The 19,103-nt window shown below is 41.6% G+C and overlaps 1 protein-coding gene across 3 annotated transcripts in view; it reads right to left on the reverse strand.

The window, feature by feature from the left end:
* SNX19 (sorting nexin 19) overlaps window positions 1-19,103 on the reverse strand; it is a 55,187-nt gene that overhangs the window by 19,861 nt on the left and 16,223 nt on the right. For all 3 annotated transcript variants that reach the window (XM_066259753.1, XM_066259754.1, XM_066259755.1), the window contains exons 5-8: window positions 18,444-18,574; window positions 17,055-17,151; window positions 16,377-16,557; window positions 14,730-14,859 (exon numbers count right to left, since the gene is read on the reverse strand). In XM_066259753.1, coding sequence (XP_066115850.1) covers window positions 14,730-14,859; window positions 16,377-16,557; window positions 17,055-17,151; window positions 18,444-18,574 — 539 coding nt within the window. The remainder of the gene's footprint in view (window positions 1-14,729; window positions 14,860-16,376; window positions 16,558-17,054; window positions 17,152-18,443; window positions 18,575-19,103) is intronic.

Here is a 19,103-nt window from a genome sequence, read left to right on the forward strand (position 1 = left end):
CCATTAAACAAGCTGTTTTTGCCAATTTCACACCTGATAAAAGTAACACTTCTCTTCCTTCCATTCCTTTCCCAGGCCCCTGCCTTCCTGCCATGGCCCCTTGCTGTGTTTATTCAGTTTCTCCCTGGCAGCTCTCAGATCTAGGCTTCTCAGCACTGTAACTACCCCGACCCAAGTTCCTCAGCTGTGTCTGAGCAAGTTCAGCATCCCTATCCTCTGTGTGTATCTAGGTCACCATCCTTTCCTGCTGGGAGAAGAATGAGGAGGAAATGAACTTCAAGGGCAAGACACTCCAATTTCTCCCAATGACTACTGTAAAATCTAACATGGCTCATGGAGTTTACATAATTTCTTCTTTGATTTCTGCTTTTATGTTTTAAATCACCGATCCACATCTTTAAAACATATGCTATGGCCCTGGCCGGTTGGCTCAGCGGTAGAGCGTCGGCCTAGCGTGCGGAGGACCCGGGTTCGATTCCTGGCCAGGGCACACAGGAGAAGCGCCCATTTGCTTCTCCACCCTTCCGCCGCGCTTTCCTCTCTGTCTCTCTCTTCCCCTCCCGCAGCCAAGGCTCCATTGGAGCAGAGATGGCCCGGGCGCTGGGGATGGCTCTGTGGCCTCTGCCTCAGGCGCTAGAGTGGCTCTGGTCGCAACATGGCGACGCCCAGGATGGGCAGAGCATCGCCCCCTGGTGGGCAGAGCGTCGCCCCTGGTGGGCGTGCCGGGTGGATCCCGGTCGGGCGCATGCGGGAGTCTGTCAGACTATCTCTCCCTGTTTCCAGCTTCAGAAAAATGAAAAAAACAACAACAACAACAAAAAAAAACATATGCTATGGAGTAGGCTCAATACTGCCTAAATACCACACTTTAAGAGTATGAGTTCTATGCTTTTGTATCTAGCCACAAAGAGGTTTTGATCAATAATGTACAAGTTATGGATATAAAATATACACTAAGAATTGAAGCATTCTTAGTCAAGGAAGGAAGCAAAAAAATCATCTGTTGAATCTTAAGAGGTTATCCAGTTCAATCTCATCAATTCACAGAAAACCACTGAGAACCAGGGAGCATTTAACAGCAAGAGGCTACTTTAGAGTTGGATGAAGATGGAGAAGTTATCCCTATCCTAATTCTTCACGAAGTAGAAATCCCCTGGGTAATATCATGGCATAGCTAAGGGTTCTAGCCTGTGAATCCAGAGTGCTGGGCTTTTACTTTAGCTTCACCACCAACTAGGAATGTGAGTTTGGGGAAGTTGCTTAATTCCCGAAGAGGATAACTTCAGTTCATTAGAGATACTTCTTAATGTTGGCAACAAAATCTGCCTCCTTGTAACTTCTATTGTAGGTATTGCTCCTACTTGTACCCCCTGAAGTTAACAGGAGGTATTGAAGTTACTAGGTCAAATCTTTTATAAGACGACACTTTGCATTTTAAAATATATCCATTATTGCTCCCTAACCTTTTTTTTTTAAACTAGTTATACATCCTTGATTGCACCAACCTCAAAGTGGAGCACACAGAAGAAACTCAATAAATGTTTGATGAGTGAAGGGTAGAGAACCTTTCGTCATTCTGATGCCATCCTCTGTGTGTGTGGCTTTGTTATTCCCTCTTAAAATGGAGTGCTCAGAATCAAACACAACCTCCAGATGTGCCCTGACCAGCAAAGAATGTAGAGGATTAGTGCCTTCCTTAATCCAGACACTAGAGTTGAAGATTATATTGGCCTTTTGGGCACACACATCAAAGCACTGACTCATACTGAATTTACAATCAACTAAACCCTAAGTCTACATATGTGCTCTAAGAAAAAAATCTCAATCCACTTTGTTAACCCTAGTCTTGCCTTCTGTACTTGTGTATTTTTAAAAAATATCTAAATTATGATTTATTAACATTTATTTCTATTAAGTTCCATCTTATTAGTTTTAGACGATCATTCTAGCCTTTCTAAATCTTAACTTTTGTTATCCATAGTATTAATTATACCTCTAAGATTGGAGTTACTTGCAAATTTACCGATGAAAGAATTTAACAGGATAATAAGAGCAATGCTCTATCCCTGAAAATTTCCCTCCAGGCTGACGTCAATTTATTAAGATATTTTTAGACTAAATATACTCAACTAGCCACAAATCTCTTAAAAGTACTGCAGATTAAATCATGCACACCCATTTTGTCCATGTGGATATTATGAAGGTATGGCAAACTTTGTTGAAATTCATACATAATATAACAACCAGTGGACTCCTTTTATTTAATGGTCTAATAACCCTGCTAAAGCAATAAAAAACAATGTTATCAAGCAGGACACATTCCCACTGGACACACATTGGTTTCTAGAGCTCGCCATTTACTTTCCCAAGTGTTCACAAAACATCTATTTAATAAACTGCTTCAGAGTTTTCAAGAGATAAATGTCAGGTTCAACAGCCTGTTTCCATTTTTTAAAAGGCATGATATCTGTCCATCTCCATCCCAACACATTGCCGTATGGCAATTTTCTTAATGGTCATAGGTCTTCATGATATAGTTTTACAGCCCCATGGAATTCATCTGGTTGTGGTGTATGAGCTTTAAAACAGGTTAAACACTCTCTTATTTTCATTCTCATTTTACTGTTCAATTCTAGTTTAATCAACTTTATTCATTTTCTCATTAGACCATTTTCCTTGATGGAGAAAAAAAAATTAAATAGCCCAGGCAAGCAGCAGACCATTCATTGCTGAATAAATGAAAAATACGCTATCACCGTAATCAGTTAACACTATAGTATCTGTTTCAGTCTGCCCACACAAGGTGTGGCAAAGGTAGGTTTACAGTTGTTCATATGGAAAATACGACAATTAATAAGTAATAACATAAAATTAAACTGTTTTGCATAATCACAACTGTAAACCTACTTTTGCTCCACCCTGTATTTCTTTGTTCTCGTTCTTAACGTGTGTGTGTGTGTGTGTGTGTTTTAAGGATTTTCCCCTAACATTTATCCACAACTTCAGCTCTGAGTTTAAGCTTACTGGACACCATTCTTGTGAGTTCTATTAATATTATTTACTCAGTATGTGCCCCTTCTCTCTATTTTTTAATACATGTTGATCTACAATCTGATTTGTTAAATACCCTGGTTTACACATCAACAGGATATTAAACTTCCTAGGGTAGGAATTTGGGGTCATTGTTTTGCATTTTGGTAACATAATGTCTGGAACAAAGTAGGTAATAAAGATTAGTTACTAAATGAATTGATGCTATATATGGGACAAACACTAGTTTTAAAGCACAACACATAGCTCTAAATAAGCTTTGCAGAAGGCAAACATCACCGTACTTAAAGCAACAGCAGAATAGTGAGCTCTGTTATTTGTGCTGATAGAGGATAATAATAGATTACAGAAATAGTGGGCTATTTAGAAATTCTTTATATCTGGCATTTTATAAGTACTTATATCAATATTTGCTAGGTTTATTTTCCTAATAATTTTTTGTTAGGCTAATATTACAATTAGCTGTGTGCCAATGCACCAGTTGTGGAGTGGATGTTGTAGGACGTGCACTGAGTAATAAGTCAGCTGAGCCAGAATGAAGATTTTGTCATGAATAAACCCTGAAATTCACACCTGGTTATGCATCCCCGTGGAAGGGAAAAAGGAGGGGTGCAAGGGAGTGGATCAGCCATGCTTCATACCCAACTCTATAAATCCTAGAGAAGACAGACAGCTGCCAGCAGCTGTTTTCAGATTTCCTGGCAAACTGGCCCACTCGACAGAAGAGACTGAAAGTCAAACAAAAGCAAAAGGCCTGACCAGGCGGTGGCGCAGTGGATAGAGCGTTGGACTGGGATGTGGAGGACCCAGGTGCGAGACCCTGAGGTCGCCAGCTTGAGCGTGGGCTCATCTGGCTTCAGTAAAAAGCTCACCAGCTTGGACCCAAGGTCGCTGGCTTGAGCAAGGAGTTACTCGGTCTGCTGAAGGCCTGCGGTCAAGGCACATACGAGAAATCAATCAATGAACAACTAAGACGTCGCGGTGAAAAAACTGATGATTGATGCTTCTCATCTCTCTCCGTTTCTGTCTGTCTGTACCTATCTATCCCTCTCTCTGACTCTCTCTCTGTCCCTGTAAAAAATAAATAAATAAATAAAATAAAATAAAATAAAAATAATAAAAGCAAAGGGGTTATGAGGACCGTGAATCACTCGGTGTATTTTGGGAAGTACCCCTGATGGATGGAGTGGCATCAAAATGGTTCCAACCTGTTTCTTATAACTAGTCAGAGGAAAAGGAGGTAGCAGAATGTTGGGACAAAAAATGATCAGGAGCAAAGTTCAGGCTACCTTTCTATCAAACACAGAATGAGGGACACACTTGGGGTTCTGTGTTCATGGGACAAATAAGACTGATTGCAAAGGAAGATCTCCAGAAACCTGTTCAACCTAGGGGTGAGCAGTGCGACATCCTCAGGACTCCAGTTTGAAAGTTTATTATGCGAACATAGCGTACCTCTAAAGACCTGCAGCTGAACTTTCTCAGTTCTGTACTGTGTGGCAATCAATGCATGACAACCAATCTCTGAGAAGCCAGTGCTGATGGACTTTCAAGCTGGGCAAAATCAAAGTCACTCTGTTTGGATGACTGCCTGCTATTCATCTAGTCCAAGTAAAGCAGCAGCAGGGCATCTCCCTCACAACCACAAACCCTCAGTTTCTGCAACAGCCACTATCTTTGCTCCAAGTCAAAGCAACTTCCTCGTTAGGAGGAGGCCACCACCATCCTCACCCCAATAATGAGCACAAAACAGGCCCACACCTATGGGGAAAAGACAAATTCAGTAGCCAGAAGAGCTACAAAGAATCTGCACAGAAAGTGTTGTGACCAGTGAAATAACACTGAAAAGACACAATTGTGTCATCTTGACCACTTAAAAGCTGAATGAACTCTCAGTTTTGGCTTCCTTCTTAATGAAATGGGCTAATTCTTGCCTTGTCTTCTTTACAAGTTATCAAGATCAAATGAGAAACATGAAGGCAATTTTCAGAGTGCTTGGGTGTTTGTGCATGTTAGAGGGACATTCATTTGGATTCCCTTAAAAAACCCTACCAGTTCCAAAGGCGTAAACGGTGGCAGGGTCCTGAACAAGCTTTGCATTTCGTACCTCATTTACCCCTTTTGTGAAACTTATTCTACTATAACGCTTAGGGATGTGAATATTAGAACAGTGAAACATTTGTGTAATGAGTGTTTAAAAAGACTGGGGAGGATCGACTTTGTGGAATTATGGGTAATTAGAAGACTATTTAGAAATCTTTCCTAAAACTAGATCTCTATATACTAAACAGTGAAACTTTCACTGCAGAGACTGTAGAATTCAAAATGAATCCCTCCTTCTTTCTTTGGTCCCAAGTAAACGGCCAATGTGTCTCATTCTCAGTTACCAGGTAGTTATCTGGAACCTTGCCTTTCTCAGCACCGAGGTCAGGGAGGTGGGTGAAGATGGGGAAGGCTGATTCAAGTGGCTGCCCATTCAGAAGAATATTGAGTCTAGTGGAGAGGAAAGGGTGGGGAGAGGAAGAGAACTACTTAAATCTCAAGCACTGGGAAGAAAAATAAGACACATAAGAAGGCAAGAGGCAGGAAATTTAGTGGTTGTCTTGACAATTAGACCCCCAATTGTTCCTAGTCATCTTACCTCACAGGGAGATTTCCAGGATCTGCTCTGGGCAAAAGGTGCCACTACAGGAGAAGAGGGAGGACTGAAGGAGGGACAGGTAATAAGTATGTGATCCACAGGATGGGCTGGCCTCTAGCTTCTACATTTGTAGAAGACTCTGAGTATGCTCAGCCATAGGGTGGTCTGAAAGCCAATTCCTAAATAAAAGTGGGTCATAGTAGACAGGCATGTTCTAGGCCTATAGCTTCCTTCATGAAGGTCAATCTTTACCTTTGAAATTGTCTACTGTCCTTGTGCATCTAAGATAACAGACCTTTGAAATGTTTTCTTTTCCAGGCCCCTTGAAGACAGGACCACTGGACCATTGTTATCTTGTTGCCCACACACTGTTTCTACGTGCTGTTATTAACTATCCTAAAGTATGTCTCTCCATTTTATTTTATCCAATCCCAGAGATTCCCCCATTTTGCTTTCTCCTGCCTCCCCACTCTACCACCAATGGATTTCACTTATCCTCTTTATGTATCCTCTTTTCATCCTAATGTATAAAATAAGCTGCAAAATTGCCATTCTCTGGAGCATTTTCTCAATGTGCTGAGATTTTGCCTTCTGGCAACTGTCATCAGTTTGGCTCAAATGAACTCATATAAGACTTTTTCTAAGGCTGGACATTCTTTTGTTGACATCCTGAAGCTGCATTTACACAATAAGCATGCTGTGTTAATATAGATTATGTATTTATTGGGGGAGGGCTAACTTCCCCCAAAATCAAGCTAATAGGAGAAAACCAAAAAATCTCCATCCACAGCAAAAAGCAACAGGAAATGCCTTTGACCATGTAACAGGTCAGTAAGACTAACTCTAGCACTGACCACCTTTATCTCAGTGGCATGTATATCTAAGGCTTTGGTATCCAAGAGGGCCTTGAGTATAGGACCAACTAATTTATAGAGTACTGAAAAAATTTTCAACTTCAGATGTCCAGCTGATTTTATCATTGTGGATCACGTGCATGGCTCACTCTGGGCTCCTGAAACAAAACTGTTCTCAGTGAATCAGCTCCAGCACTGAATCCTTGACGGATGGAATGCCTCCAAAGGGACGACTCCTGGCAGTATGCCCTGCTCAGGGAAGCAAGTGTATGTCGAGGACTGAACAGAGCAGAGGGCAGAGAGGTGAACGATGAAAAAACTGGCTCTTCTAACGGTCTGTAGTACCAAGGAGAAGAGAGATTATTAGCCTCTGAATCATGAAATAAGACAGAAATGATTCTGATCACTATCACCCCCAAGGCAAGGACCTATAATTACAAAACGTAGCTCTCTGCAAGGTGAATGGATATTATTTAATCTGCAGCACCTCCTGGTGCCCAGAGTGAGAATTCCTGTCTGAATTCTCTCAAGTAGCAATAGTCTGGTGGGCTTTCTGTAATGTATTTAACAAAAGAATCTCTTTGTTTGTGTGTAAGCTCACACACATTCAGATAGGGGCTGGTTGAAAAATACTGAAAATACATCTAAAGGTTACTTTGTATTTAAAAGTAGAAAAATGTTCCATCTCCTTCTTAAACTGATTAGCTCAACTGGTTGGAGTGTCCTCCTGAAATACCAAGATTGCCGGTTCCAACCCCGGTCAGGGCACATACAGAAAGTGACCAGTGAATGCACAACTATGTGGAATAACAAATGAATGCTTTTCTCTCCCCTCACCCCCTCTCTGTTTCTCTAAAATCAACTGAAAATGGAACTACCTTATGACCCAGCAATCCCTCTACTGGATATATACCCCCAAAACTCAGAGACATTGATACGTAAAGACACATGCAGCCCCATGTTCATTGCAGCATTGTTCACAGTAGCCAAGACATGGAAACAACCAAAAAGCCCTTCAATAGAAGACTGGATAAAGAAGATGTGGCACATATACACTATGGAATACTACTCAGCCATAAGAAATGATGACATCAGATCATTTGCAACAAAATGGATGGATCTTGATAACATTATACGGAGTGAAATAAGTAAATCAGAAAAAACTAAGAACTACATGATTCCATACATAGGTGGGACATAAAAATGAGACTAAGAGTCATGGACAAGAGTATGGTGGTTGAGGGGGGAGGAGAGGGAGGGAGAGGGGAAGGGGCACAAAGAAAACCAGATAGAAGGTGATGGAGGACAATCTGACTTTGGGTGATGGGTATGCAACATAATTGAATGACAAGATAATCTGGAGATGTTTTCTTTGAACATATGTACCCTGATTTATTGATGTCACCTCATTAAAATTAATAAAAATTTATAATATAAAAAAAGTTAAAAAAATAAAATTAAAAAAAAAGAAAATGTTTCAGTGCCTGGAATATTCTTTATCCTAAACCAGTCTAAGAATGCCTATCTTATAACTATCTTACAAGGTCTCATAACTATCTTATAAGTGTTTCAGAGGAAACACTTTCCTCTGAAAATCTAGCTAACATTTACCCCTTGCAGAAAGGGACAGTAAGCATGTCATTCGACCTCATATTATTTACCATTTCTAATTCTTTGGGCTATCTCTTCTAAGAGGCTGAAAGGACCTTAAAGTAAAAACGGTGCCACACTCAGTCTGAAGGTCTAGCACACAGCAAGTACTTAATAGGTACACATAAACAAATGTTACCCTTTTTCAAAAATTATTTGTAAAGAGGCCACCATAACAACAACTAAATAAGGTTAGTTTCCTAGAAAGCAAAGGAAGAGGGCTGGGAGTGCCTGGGTTAGGAAGTAAGTGGCTCCCTGGTTGTGAAGAAAGGCAGTTTCTGCTCTGGATGTGACTGGGAAACATTTTAAGTAAGCACACGAGACAAGACAGAGTACACAGACAGACGATATGGAGGAGGATCTGATCTGAAGGATACAGAAAAGATTGTCTCACAGGGTCTTGAGTATAGATTGCAAGGCAAGCTCATTATAAAGACCTCTCCAAAACCCCATTAAAATGTAGGTACATAATGTACTCTGCATCAGATGTATTATTACTGCCATAGCAAATAAAAGTCCCCAAGGAAATGCCATGCAGAACTTGTAAAGACGGATGAGGACTCACATTCAGTGAGTACTATCACATGCCAGGCATCCGTCAAGAGACTCATTTATTATGTCTTAACCTCCAACCAAGTTGATGAGCTAGGCAGGCACTTTTGGAGAGCCACTCGAGGCAAAGAGAGGTTAAGTGACTAGCTCTAAAGCTCTATAGCTAATAGCCTCAAAGCAGCATTGAACTGATTTGTATGACTTCAAAGCCCACATTCTTATTTTCCCATCTGGAAGGAAAGAAGTTAAGAAAGATAATGACAGGAGATGCTTCCAGAGAGGGTAAGCTTAGATGGGGCCTCCCAGTGGGAGGGCATGATGGAAGAGGAGAGGGCACTGTGTTCTGTGGGAAGGAGAATTTCACTGGGATGGGAGATGGCCTGAAGGGTTCAGAAGAAAAACCTCTTTGCTCAGGCCCCGAATGGCTCCAGAAATTGGAGTCGCCCCATTGAAGAGCTGTGGGGGATGGATGTAAGATATCCAGCTTACCTTTGGGCTGCTTGTCCCCCAGAACTGTATGAAACCCTAAGATTCTCATTAGTGATATGCAGAAGTCTGATTCCATTGCAAAGGCATGTGACGTTCATTCATGTGACACAAATTTACCAAGCGCCTTCCATGGACGGGACTAGGTGCTTACCACAGAATGGTTAATAAGACATGGTCCCTGCCTTTGAGACACATACAATCTGAAACTGTCCTCAGAAATTGTCTTGGGTTCCTATTTGTAGTTACAGATGGGCAAGAGACACCAATAACTTGACTTGGAATGAAGGTTCTGAGGTTTAAATGCCTCATGATATTCTGTTCTTTTTTTTTCTTACCTGTTACAATGACTAAATCTCAATCTCTGAGGTATGAACATTGAAGAACATGTACCACACACAGAAGTCCAAAATCACATGCATAGGCACCGGGCAGTCAGCTGATAGCAGCAGTTACAGCCTTAAACATGTATTCAAGTACAAACTGTGAGTAAACAATAGAAACGCATGACGTCTTCACCCGAAAGTGGGTGTAGAATAAGTGGCACCTAAGCACTATGATAGGGAGGCCACTCATATAATAGGAGAGACTGCTAGGACCCATCCTGGCCCAGCCTATCAAAGTCAAGAGCTTCCCGCTGTCACAAGCTCTAATGGAAGAGGCATGAGACAAGTAGCAATCCTGTTAACCAAGCAAGCACAATATAACCTGAGCAAAGCCATCACTGCAAAAAATTACTTTAAAATCTTATAAATACAGACTGAGTCAATAATTAGAGGGCCAGGAAATAATCTGACAGGAACACTTGAAAATTGGTTTAAGATACTTTTGTATCTGGGGCTTTTGCGAAAGTATGCCATTTTCTACAGTAGCTGTGTATAGAAAGAGATCAGGCGTAAGATACCAGAAGATACCAGAGTTGAACTGAAAGAGTTTATGCAGCAAAGGAAAAAGCTGTAATCAGTTTTACCTGAGAAACTATTAATCTTAACTCTGATCATCTTTTTCTGAATGGGAATGGGATGTACAATAGAATAGATACCCAAGGGGACTATATAATCTCTGACCCAGCAGTGCTTTAAGAATAAAATCAGAATACATAGGTGGAAAAGAATCTATATGACACCATCATATGTATGTGTCCCTGAGGCCCGTTAGATGTAAAGCAAGAGGTTACAGGGAATAAGGTCCAGGGACTTCCGAGGGCGCTGGTTCTGTGGCCACTGCTTTGTGAGAGCGCATGCACAGTGGGAGGTGGTATGGAGTAGAAAGCACATGGGTTTGGGGGCCAGGATGACTTAAGTGGGATCTTGGGTGTGGCACTTACTACTTCTCTGATTCTGGGACAGTTATTTAACCTGAGTATCATTTTCCTCAACCATAATATGAGGAAACATGTGTCTCTCTCATAAACATGCATTGCATATTAGTATATAAAGAACACACTGCAGCTTACCCGGTATAATTCGTATTTAATAAATGTCAGTTCCTGTCTTGTTGCAATTGCTTGTGTCCCTTTGGTAGCAGGTTTAGAGTTTCCTTAAAGATATAACCAGTAACAGAGAGAGCCTTTATCCATCTGCTACACAGAAGTGTCTACAGAAAAGACTCCGAATGGACAAGACACAAAGAGATCCTAAGATTCTGGAGTAACCTAAGTGACTAGGGGAGGCAAAAGAGGTCATCTCCTCATAACTGTCCTTAAGGAAGATGAATGTCCTCACCTGAAGCACTGTGTTCACCAATGGTCTCATACTCTCTGTCAACAAACCTTCTCCTGACCTTCCTGAGAGATGGTTTGTAGAGACCTCTTTTATAAGAAAATGACTCCATGGCCTAGCATAAGGTCCAGGACTTGTCATTTAATTTTCTCCTGGGTCCACTGCTTGTTGGACTCTTTCAACCTAATGCAATCTTTCTTTTCTTCTTTTATATACTTTCTCACTTGACATACTTTTCTACTCTCCTTTCCCCACAGATCACAGAACCTTCTTTTTTCTCCCACTCTTATTGCCACACTGTGCAATTCCCACATGCCCCCAACACACACACACACATTCTCTCTCTCTCTCTCACTAAGAAATCCTAACACAGATGCCAGGAATGTGTCTGCTGCCCTTTTGACACAGAGTCTGATGCCATCCTGGGGCCATGAGGAGGGCAGAGCCACGGGACATGGCATTCAAGTACTCTACCGCTAGCCTGCTCATATTTTTATCGTGGCATTACTCTGGGCATCCAGGCAGGGAACTGGTCCAGCTGCTTCTCATTCCTTCACTCTACATCAGTACTCCATAATAATCTCACTCCTTACCTTGGCTGGATCCTCCTGCCCCCAACCTTCTACCATCAATGGAGCAGAGTACATCTCTCCTCTTTCCCTCCAACCTAGTCTATGTCTATGTACTTGTCCAATTTCCTGAACTGATTCTGATGCATGCAGAAGAACTGTCACGTCTCTTCTGTTTTTGGACATGAGCAGTCTGCACAAGATGGATTTACTCCTTGGCACAGCCTGCTGCCCCCACTCCTCTTCCTCTCACTTTGTCTTTAATTCCAAATAAGGAGTGCTCCTTCTTACATAATTGGATGTTCCCGGCACAGAAGCTGACATACGAGGTCAGGCGCGCATGTGTGCAAGACTCCCCTTTGACTTAACAATGCCTTTTTTGGGCATCTAACTTCTCTTCAGCTCCCCTCCCCCACTTTCTCCACACCATCAACAATCAAGGGAGATTTATGAAGCTTGGCTCAGATCAGAACTCTTCCAACCTTGGCTTAGAAGGAGGGGTCATGAAGTTAAATTTACTCTTTTTTACTTATTTCCTTGTAGGGCAGGGGAGGAGAGAAGGAAGGAGGAGAGAGAAAAGAGGGAGGTAGAGACAGAAAGAGAAAAGAGAGAGAGAGAGAGAATGAGAATGGATGCTTAAGATCTGGCAGAAGTCCCTGGCATCCAAGGGAGTTGTGTATATAGGTCTTTTAAGGAAGCAAGGAGATAAACAAATCTGGAAGCAGAAGAAATGGACTCATCTTCTTGGAGATGATAATGCTGGAGGTTAGAAACTGACATTTTAAGGAGGAGGTGCGTCTAAATCTAGATGGCCGTACCCCCTGATAACTGCAGTGTGGCCAAGATAATCAGAGAAGGGGCAGCAGCTGCCAGTGGCAGTAATTCCAAATCTACTCCTCTTTAAAGTGCAGAGCGCAAAGGGAGCCCACATGCTCTGCAAGGCTCTCACTCACATACTTGTGGTTTCAGAGAGGGAAGCCACATGCTGCCTCCTGCTGACAGTCTCCCATTGGTCAGCACCGACCGCTGGGGCCCCCACACCTCTTCCAGGAGTAGTAGTGGCAGGGTGGGGGTGGGGGGATGCTAGAGCTTTGAGAAGATATCAGATTCCAGTTTATTTGCTTACCAAAGCAAAGCCAAAGAATTTGGCACTACATGAACCTCTTTTTAAAAATAAAACATGCAAGCTGCCTGGAATGAGTAACACAGGCTGACTTTAGGATGGTGCAGTGTCCTTTGTACTGTGAGTGTGCGTAAGTGGAAAAGCAATTTGGATTTTACAAACTGAATTTGATATCCTCATGCGGAATGTATACTACTCTGAGTCAAAGAGTTCTGGATCGGCTTCTGTCCCTTCACATCACAGGGCAAAAGTGTGATCCCGAGAGACAGCTGTTACTGCTGAAATCAGACAAACCTGGGTTCAAATTCTGCCTGTGGTATAGGTACAAGAGCTGTGATCTTGATTAAATAACACAATTCTTTGTAAGCCTTGATTTCCTCATCTTTGAATAGAGGATCTTAATATTTCTTTCACGGGGCTTTCGAGGAGACAAAATAATATAATATGCTTGTAGGGTTCAGCACAGTGTCTGCACAAAGTAAACTGTCAACAAAATGCTAGATGGTGACTATTCTGAAGCTGATAAGATGATCGGTGTCTACACACTGAATCCTGAAATAAGCCCCTATCTTTTCCATGAGTCCCAAGTACATGGGAACTTGCTAGTATGAGAACATGGGCCATAGGCATCAGACCCTTAGAGCCTCCAGAGGCCAGCTGGGATTCCTCCTCCAGGTATGTAGGACTTCCTGGCTACTATCTTAAGGAACCTTCAAGAACACTGTGTACCCAGCACAAGATATTTGAGAAGCGTGCAGAATATATGATATATAACTCAGAGGGGCAGTCACAACAGTAATAGTGGAAACTGAGGAAGGCAGCTAGTAAGGGGGTAGGCATCCTGAAGACAAAAATGGAACAAATTTGGGGGCCCTAGCTGGACGAATTAGAAAAAGGAAATACTTTTTATCCTTTTTTCCTTTTTCTAAAGAGAAAATATTAAGACCTAACTTTTACTGGACATGTTGCATGCACCTAAAGACAGATACCATTACTATTCCTGTTTTCCAGATGCGGACCCAAAGCTCAGGGAGCTATAAAGCAGAGTAGTAGTATGTTACAGTAGTCAAAGAACTTGGGCTTTGGGAATACCTGGGTTTGATTTCTGGCTCCAGCACAAATTAGCTTTGTGATCATGGATAAGGCCCTCAGTTCTTATCACCACTAACCTGTAAAATATGTGAAGAGCAGGGGCTGTGTCTGTTTTGTTCACTACTGACAAGCTCTTACTATCTTTTCAATGAATCAAGAATAAGACCAAAACAATTCCCCAGCTGGACAGGATGAATGCTACAAAACAACCTGGACAAATTTCTGCCAGTCAAACCAAGAGCAAGCTTAGACTAGAGTGCATATTATAATATAATTACCTCTTTACATGTATCTACTCTACTGTATTCTTGTCCCTTTCCTGTCACCTACTGAGGTCATATAACCTGGCTTGGAATTCTCACAGCTTGCAGTTCCCTAGCTACACGTTATATCACTCTTCAATGATCTGCCTGTAATTCCCAAATAGATATTTCTCTCTACATTTTTGGTACTGACCCAAGCCTTTTAATGTTCTAATTTATTTAAACTCTAGGTAAACTTCCTACATTTTCTTATATGAATCTCAATCCTTTTTAATTTCTTCTGACTTACCTATCTCATCTATATTTTTCTGTTCCGACTAGATAATTTATTGTTCTGAAACCAATTCATCATGTAAATTACTTGAAGAGGGATGGGGTAATCAATTATCACATACTACCTAGTTTCAGAGTCTTCTCATTTGTTGAGAGCACTTGCAAGCTCAGCAAAGGGAAGCCCAGCAGAGGGCGAAGAGAAATGAGTTGGATTAGGTCAGAAGTCTCACAGAAGCAGAGCCATGCAAACTTTCGACAACAAAGTGATTAATCAAAGCTTTCTGATACTCTCCAGGCAGTCTTCATTTCTGTACACTTATAACAGAGACTCTATTTCCCTTTATGATCACACGTTACCTGGACTCTACTCTTTCCCTTTCCAGTGGAGAATGCAGTACCACAACCAACCCTTGTCCAATTTGAGATCCCAATGTGAGGAACTCACCAGTCTTACCTCTGAATTAGGGTCCCAAAGAGAAGATGAAGAATTTTCTGCATGTTTTCTGTACACAACCATCTCCACTGTTCCATCAGCAGTAGGAGGAGCAGGTCCAGGGCTGTGTCAGCTAACTCTGTCTCTGTTCCTGGAGGATAAAAAGCATCCAAGTAACTCAGAAGAGATCCATAGTTGAAGAACATATTTTAATGCACTGAGTCTTCTCTACCTGTACCTTATCTTGTATTTTGTAATTCTTCAGTTCTTAAGTTATGTCAAGAGATGTTTATTGCACAATAAAAAATTCAGTGATAGGCTCTGTATTTCTTTGCAATTGTTTTATGTTCCTTAATCACTTGATAAAATTTTTTTAAACCTTTTAAAATAATTTTGTATATAATTATTTTGCCTACCTAACTTCTATTTCTTTTGTATTTCCACCAGGGAGTTGAATGTATTTTGTTCCAAGTCAGTGCTCACAACTGGTGACTAACTGGAACTGGCAAGGACCAGTCTCTTCCATACCTACATTCCACTCGCCTCCACAAAGTATCATAGAAATGTTGTGGGCAGCAGGTTTGGGAGTCATTTTCCTGTTAAAAAAGTGCTTTGAAAGCATCTCCATTACACAGAGGTGTTGGGTTGGGATCCAGGAAGCTTCAGTTTGATTTTGAGACAACATGTGGTTCTAAAAATAGCACTACTTTGGGAAAATGCCAGGACAATTACTGATTTCTTTCCTATTTCAAAGACTGGCCACAAACGAGCTCACACCCATGCTAAACTAAATACATCCTGGAGAGAAATATTTTATGGATGGAAGCATCTGTTTTCTAACCCTGTTCAGGGGTTCCATGTCACCTCTGATTTGGTACCTGGCAGAGTTTCTCAATAATACATAATGTTCCAGAATGAATCTTAGCTATTTGGTTCTACTGCTGAGATTAATTTTATAATTAATACTCAACAATAATTTTGTTAGGCTAGAATCAATGGGTATTCTCGTAGCTTTACCCAAGCTCTCCTCCCATAAGGGTTGTTTAGAACATAAATGACTTCAGATTTGGATGTTTCTGCTAGAAATAAAACCTACTTTATTCTTAATAAAATCCGATATAAATTTTCTTTCTTCTGTACTACATTTCAAGGGGGCATGGGAGCTTATGTATTGGTTTCTAGTCATTTGCTCAAAGATGAGACATTGAGTTCCTTTGGAAATAGCATAATTCTGAGCCTTAGTTACCGTCCTGAATTCTATTATTTTGTCTGGTTTATTATTTATTACATAGAGCTGCCACCATGTGGTGACAATTAGTCATAACAGTAAAAAATAAGAGCAAGCAAACTAGGCACCAGGTGCTCTTGAAGAAAATGGTGAATTTTCTATCAATGAACATTTTGAGTCTCTTCAAGATAGAATAAGGGTTCAGATAGGAAAATCTGTCCTAGTGCCCTGTTCCTCTGCTCAGCTCAGCTCTGGGACAGCGTTGTAATCTTTCTTTGCATCCCAACACTCAGCACAGTACCTCAAACACTGGTGTTGACCACATGGCTTACTTAGCTGAACAGAAGATAAATTAAAGTGTCGAATCTCAACTATCAAAAGTCCTCAGAGGACTGTGCCCTGGCTCGCTTCCCTGTGGAAGCAGAGCTCTTTCCACTCACCGAGATCACGGCTGCTGGGGCCTTGGGTTAGCATGGCTGCATCCGAGAAGTCACTATCTACACAACCTTTGGGGACACATTCAGGATATTTTCCTGCAGCTTCTGCTGGCTGCATTTCCAGTAATTTTGTCTGTTTTTCAAGAAAAGATTCCATCTCAGACATGGACAGGATCTCTGACTCCTGGAAAAAGAGCAGCAGTAAATCATACAGAGAATGTGGAAAGCAGAGGAGTGGCCAAAGCCCTTCAGTCGTCTCTCTCCTTCCCTGCAAACGTATCACGAGCATAGAACCCAAATGACTCTGTAACCACCTTAGGAAAGTTTTAATTTTTTACCAAAATTGCAAGCAAACAGATAGCTGTAGTCTCACTTGTCACCAATACTTCTAGGTTACTGGTTTTCTCCCAGGAGCTAGTTCTTCTTCACTGTGTCCCACAGTCTCATACCGCTGACCCTTGGAAAACTGATAAGCTTCCTTCCTTCCTACCAACCCAGTACTAGTGGAAATTCCAAACCACTTGGAGAAATATTTTTATATTAAAAATTAGAGATCCAGATGTTTGAAATCCTTTAGCAGACACTTAAGTCTTTCTGACTTTGGAGAATGCCTCAAGTGCCTATAACTGTAGGCTCAACACTCCTCTGAGTAATTCCAGGAGTTTTCTAGGCTCTTCTCACCACACTGCCTTCCTGGAGACAATAGAGAATCTTCTCAGGCGCGTCAGTCATAGTCAGTGCGGGAGCAATTTTACTGGACGAGAACCTCAGTCTGGACCTAGTTCAGAAACAAAGAGAAGAAACAGAAATAACTTCTGGTCTTGATTCCTACATAAAGAGCTGGTAAGTATTAATAACTCAAAACAAATACACTTACACTAATTCTGGGAGCATCCAGTGGTCAAAGTTGACCGAACCAACATGGCCCTGAAATCTCCCAAACAATACATATTCCAGAAATTCTTCATTATATAGCATAAGTCTTGCACTAAACTTTGTCTACACTGTAGACTCTACAGTGTATCAGAAGGCTTTTGCTAATGGTGACCAGTCTGTCTGGCTATATTCCCAGAGGCTAGAAGAGTGGCTGGCACGTACTACACGCTCATTAAACACTTGCTGATGATTAGACAAGTGGCATGAGTTTTTGCTGTTGTCAGGACCTTTTCACACGTATCTTATTCTCCTTGTGTTCGAAATAAAACCAGAGGAGGAACTGCAAGTGCTAACCCCAGTGTTTCAAGGAATAGGATTCTCATGAGAACAGGTCTATGCTCACCCTTCGAAGTATGGGCCCAGTTAAAAAGGCTAAGAATTGTGTTATACTGGCCCATGAAACATGAACACAGAGATAAAGACAGACCAATACACATCCCAAAAAGGCTAAGAATGGGGAGTCTGTTATTTCTGGCCTATGAAACATGAAAAGAGACAGAGAGACAGTCAGCCAGACACACACACACACTCTCCAGCCCCCACATTCTCTCTCCACAATGGCCCAGATACAGATATGAAGTTTCCAGGAAGGGTAAGTGTGGTGCACTTTCCCTTCCACATGTTGGCTTGAGGACTTCTAGGGAACATCTGAGACCCTGGTGCAGGATAGTAGGAATAACCAGTTACTAAATAGGCCTTGCAGGTGTCCATTCTTGCCCTTCGCAGTTTATTGCTAGTATATGCAACTTCTGAGCCAAGATTTCCAGTAATCATGGCAAACAGAGATCAGTTATTAACCTTCGCTCTTAATAGGAAAGAATAGTTCAATTTCCCAGGAAAACAGAAAAGGAGAATATCCATATTCTACAGTTTTCCTTCTCATCACAAATCCCTGGCCAGTCTGGGCCCTGGGTTCCCATGGCAAGGCAGAGTCAGCAGGGCTGCCTATGCAGCATCTCAAGCTCCTTTTGGTTGAGCACTGCAGGGCCTGAGGTCTGGCTTTGAATAAAAACTCATATGGATGACCCATATCCTTTCTTCTAGAGCTTGAGAGTTGGGATGAGCTTTGGTTGAGGACTGGGGATCAACCTGAGAATTGAAAAAGGGTCCCTGGGCAACTGAAGGGCTTCTCACTTGCCAGCCTTCTTGCCTTCTGTCTGGGGCTTGCTCTCTGTCTCGGCCTCACTCAGCTCCTCTGTGGGGCTCTGGGGTTCAGAGCGAGGAAATGCTGTCTTCAAGGTGTCCACGATAGCATTCACCACCATCTGTAAGGGTCAGACAGAAACCACTGAATGAGCAGTTTTCTCACGGTGCTTTATGCAACCAGGATAAGCAGAGAGCGATGCTATCTAGTGGAGCCTTATCCACCAGCAGAGTCAGATACTGGCTAAGAATTTAGTGGCAACTATTCTCCCATTCTCTAAAATCTTCCTTTTCACAGAGTTAGGACCAACAATATCATGGGAAAAGAAGCTGAGACAAACAACAGGATAATAAAAACCTGGGAGTTCTGCAGGCTGATGAAAATACTTTTCAATTTCTTTCCTTGCATATTAGATAATGATTTTTAGTTTCCAAATTGATACTTACACCAGATGTGAATACACAGAATACAGATGGGAATATATGAAGAACAGGAAGAGAGAAGATTATCAAAATAAGAAATACAGTCTAGAGGCACATATAATATAAACATGTTCAGGGTAATTCACACAGAGTAAAGAGCTAGCTTTACCAGTTAATTCAAACAATTTTTCTTCTTTCAGTACAGAAACAATAACAAAAATCACTCAG

Source organism: Saccopteryx bilineata, chromosome 2, assembly GCF_036850765.1.
Source record: "Saccopteryx bilineata isolate mSacBil1 chromosome 2, mSacBil1_pri_phased_curated, whole genome shotgun sequence".
In the NCBI taxonomy this organism is placed as follows: Eukaryota; Metazoa; Chordata; class Mammalia; order Chiroptera; family Emballonuridae; genus Saccopteryx; species Saccopteryx bilineata.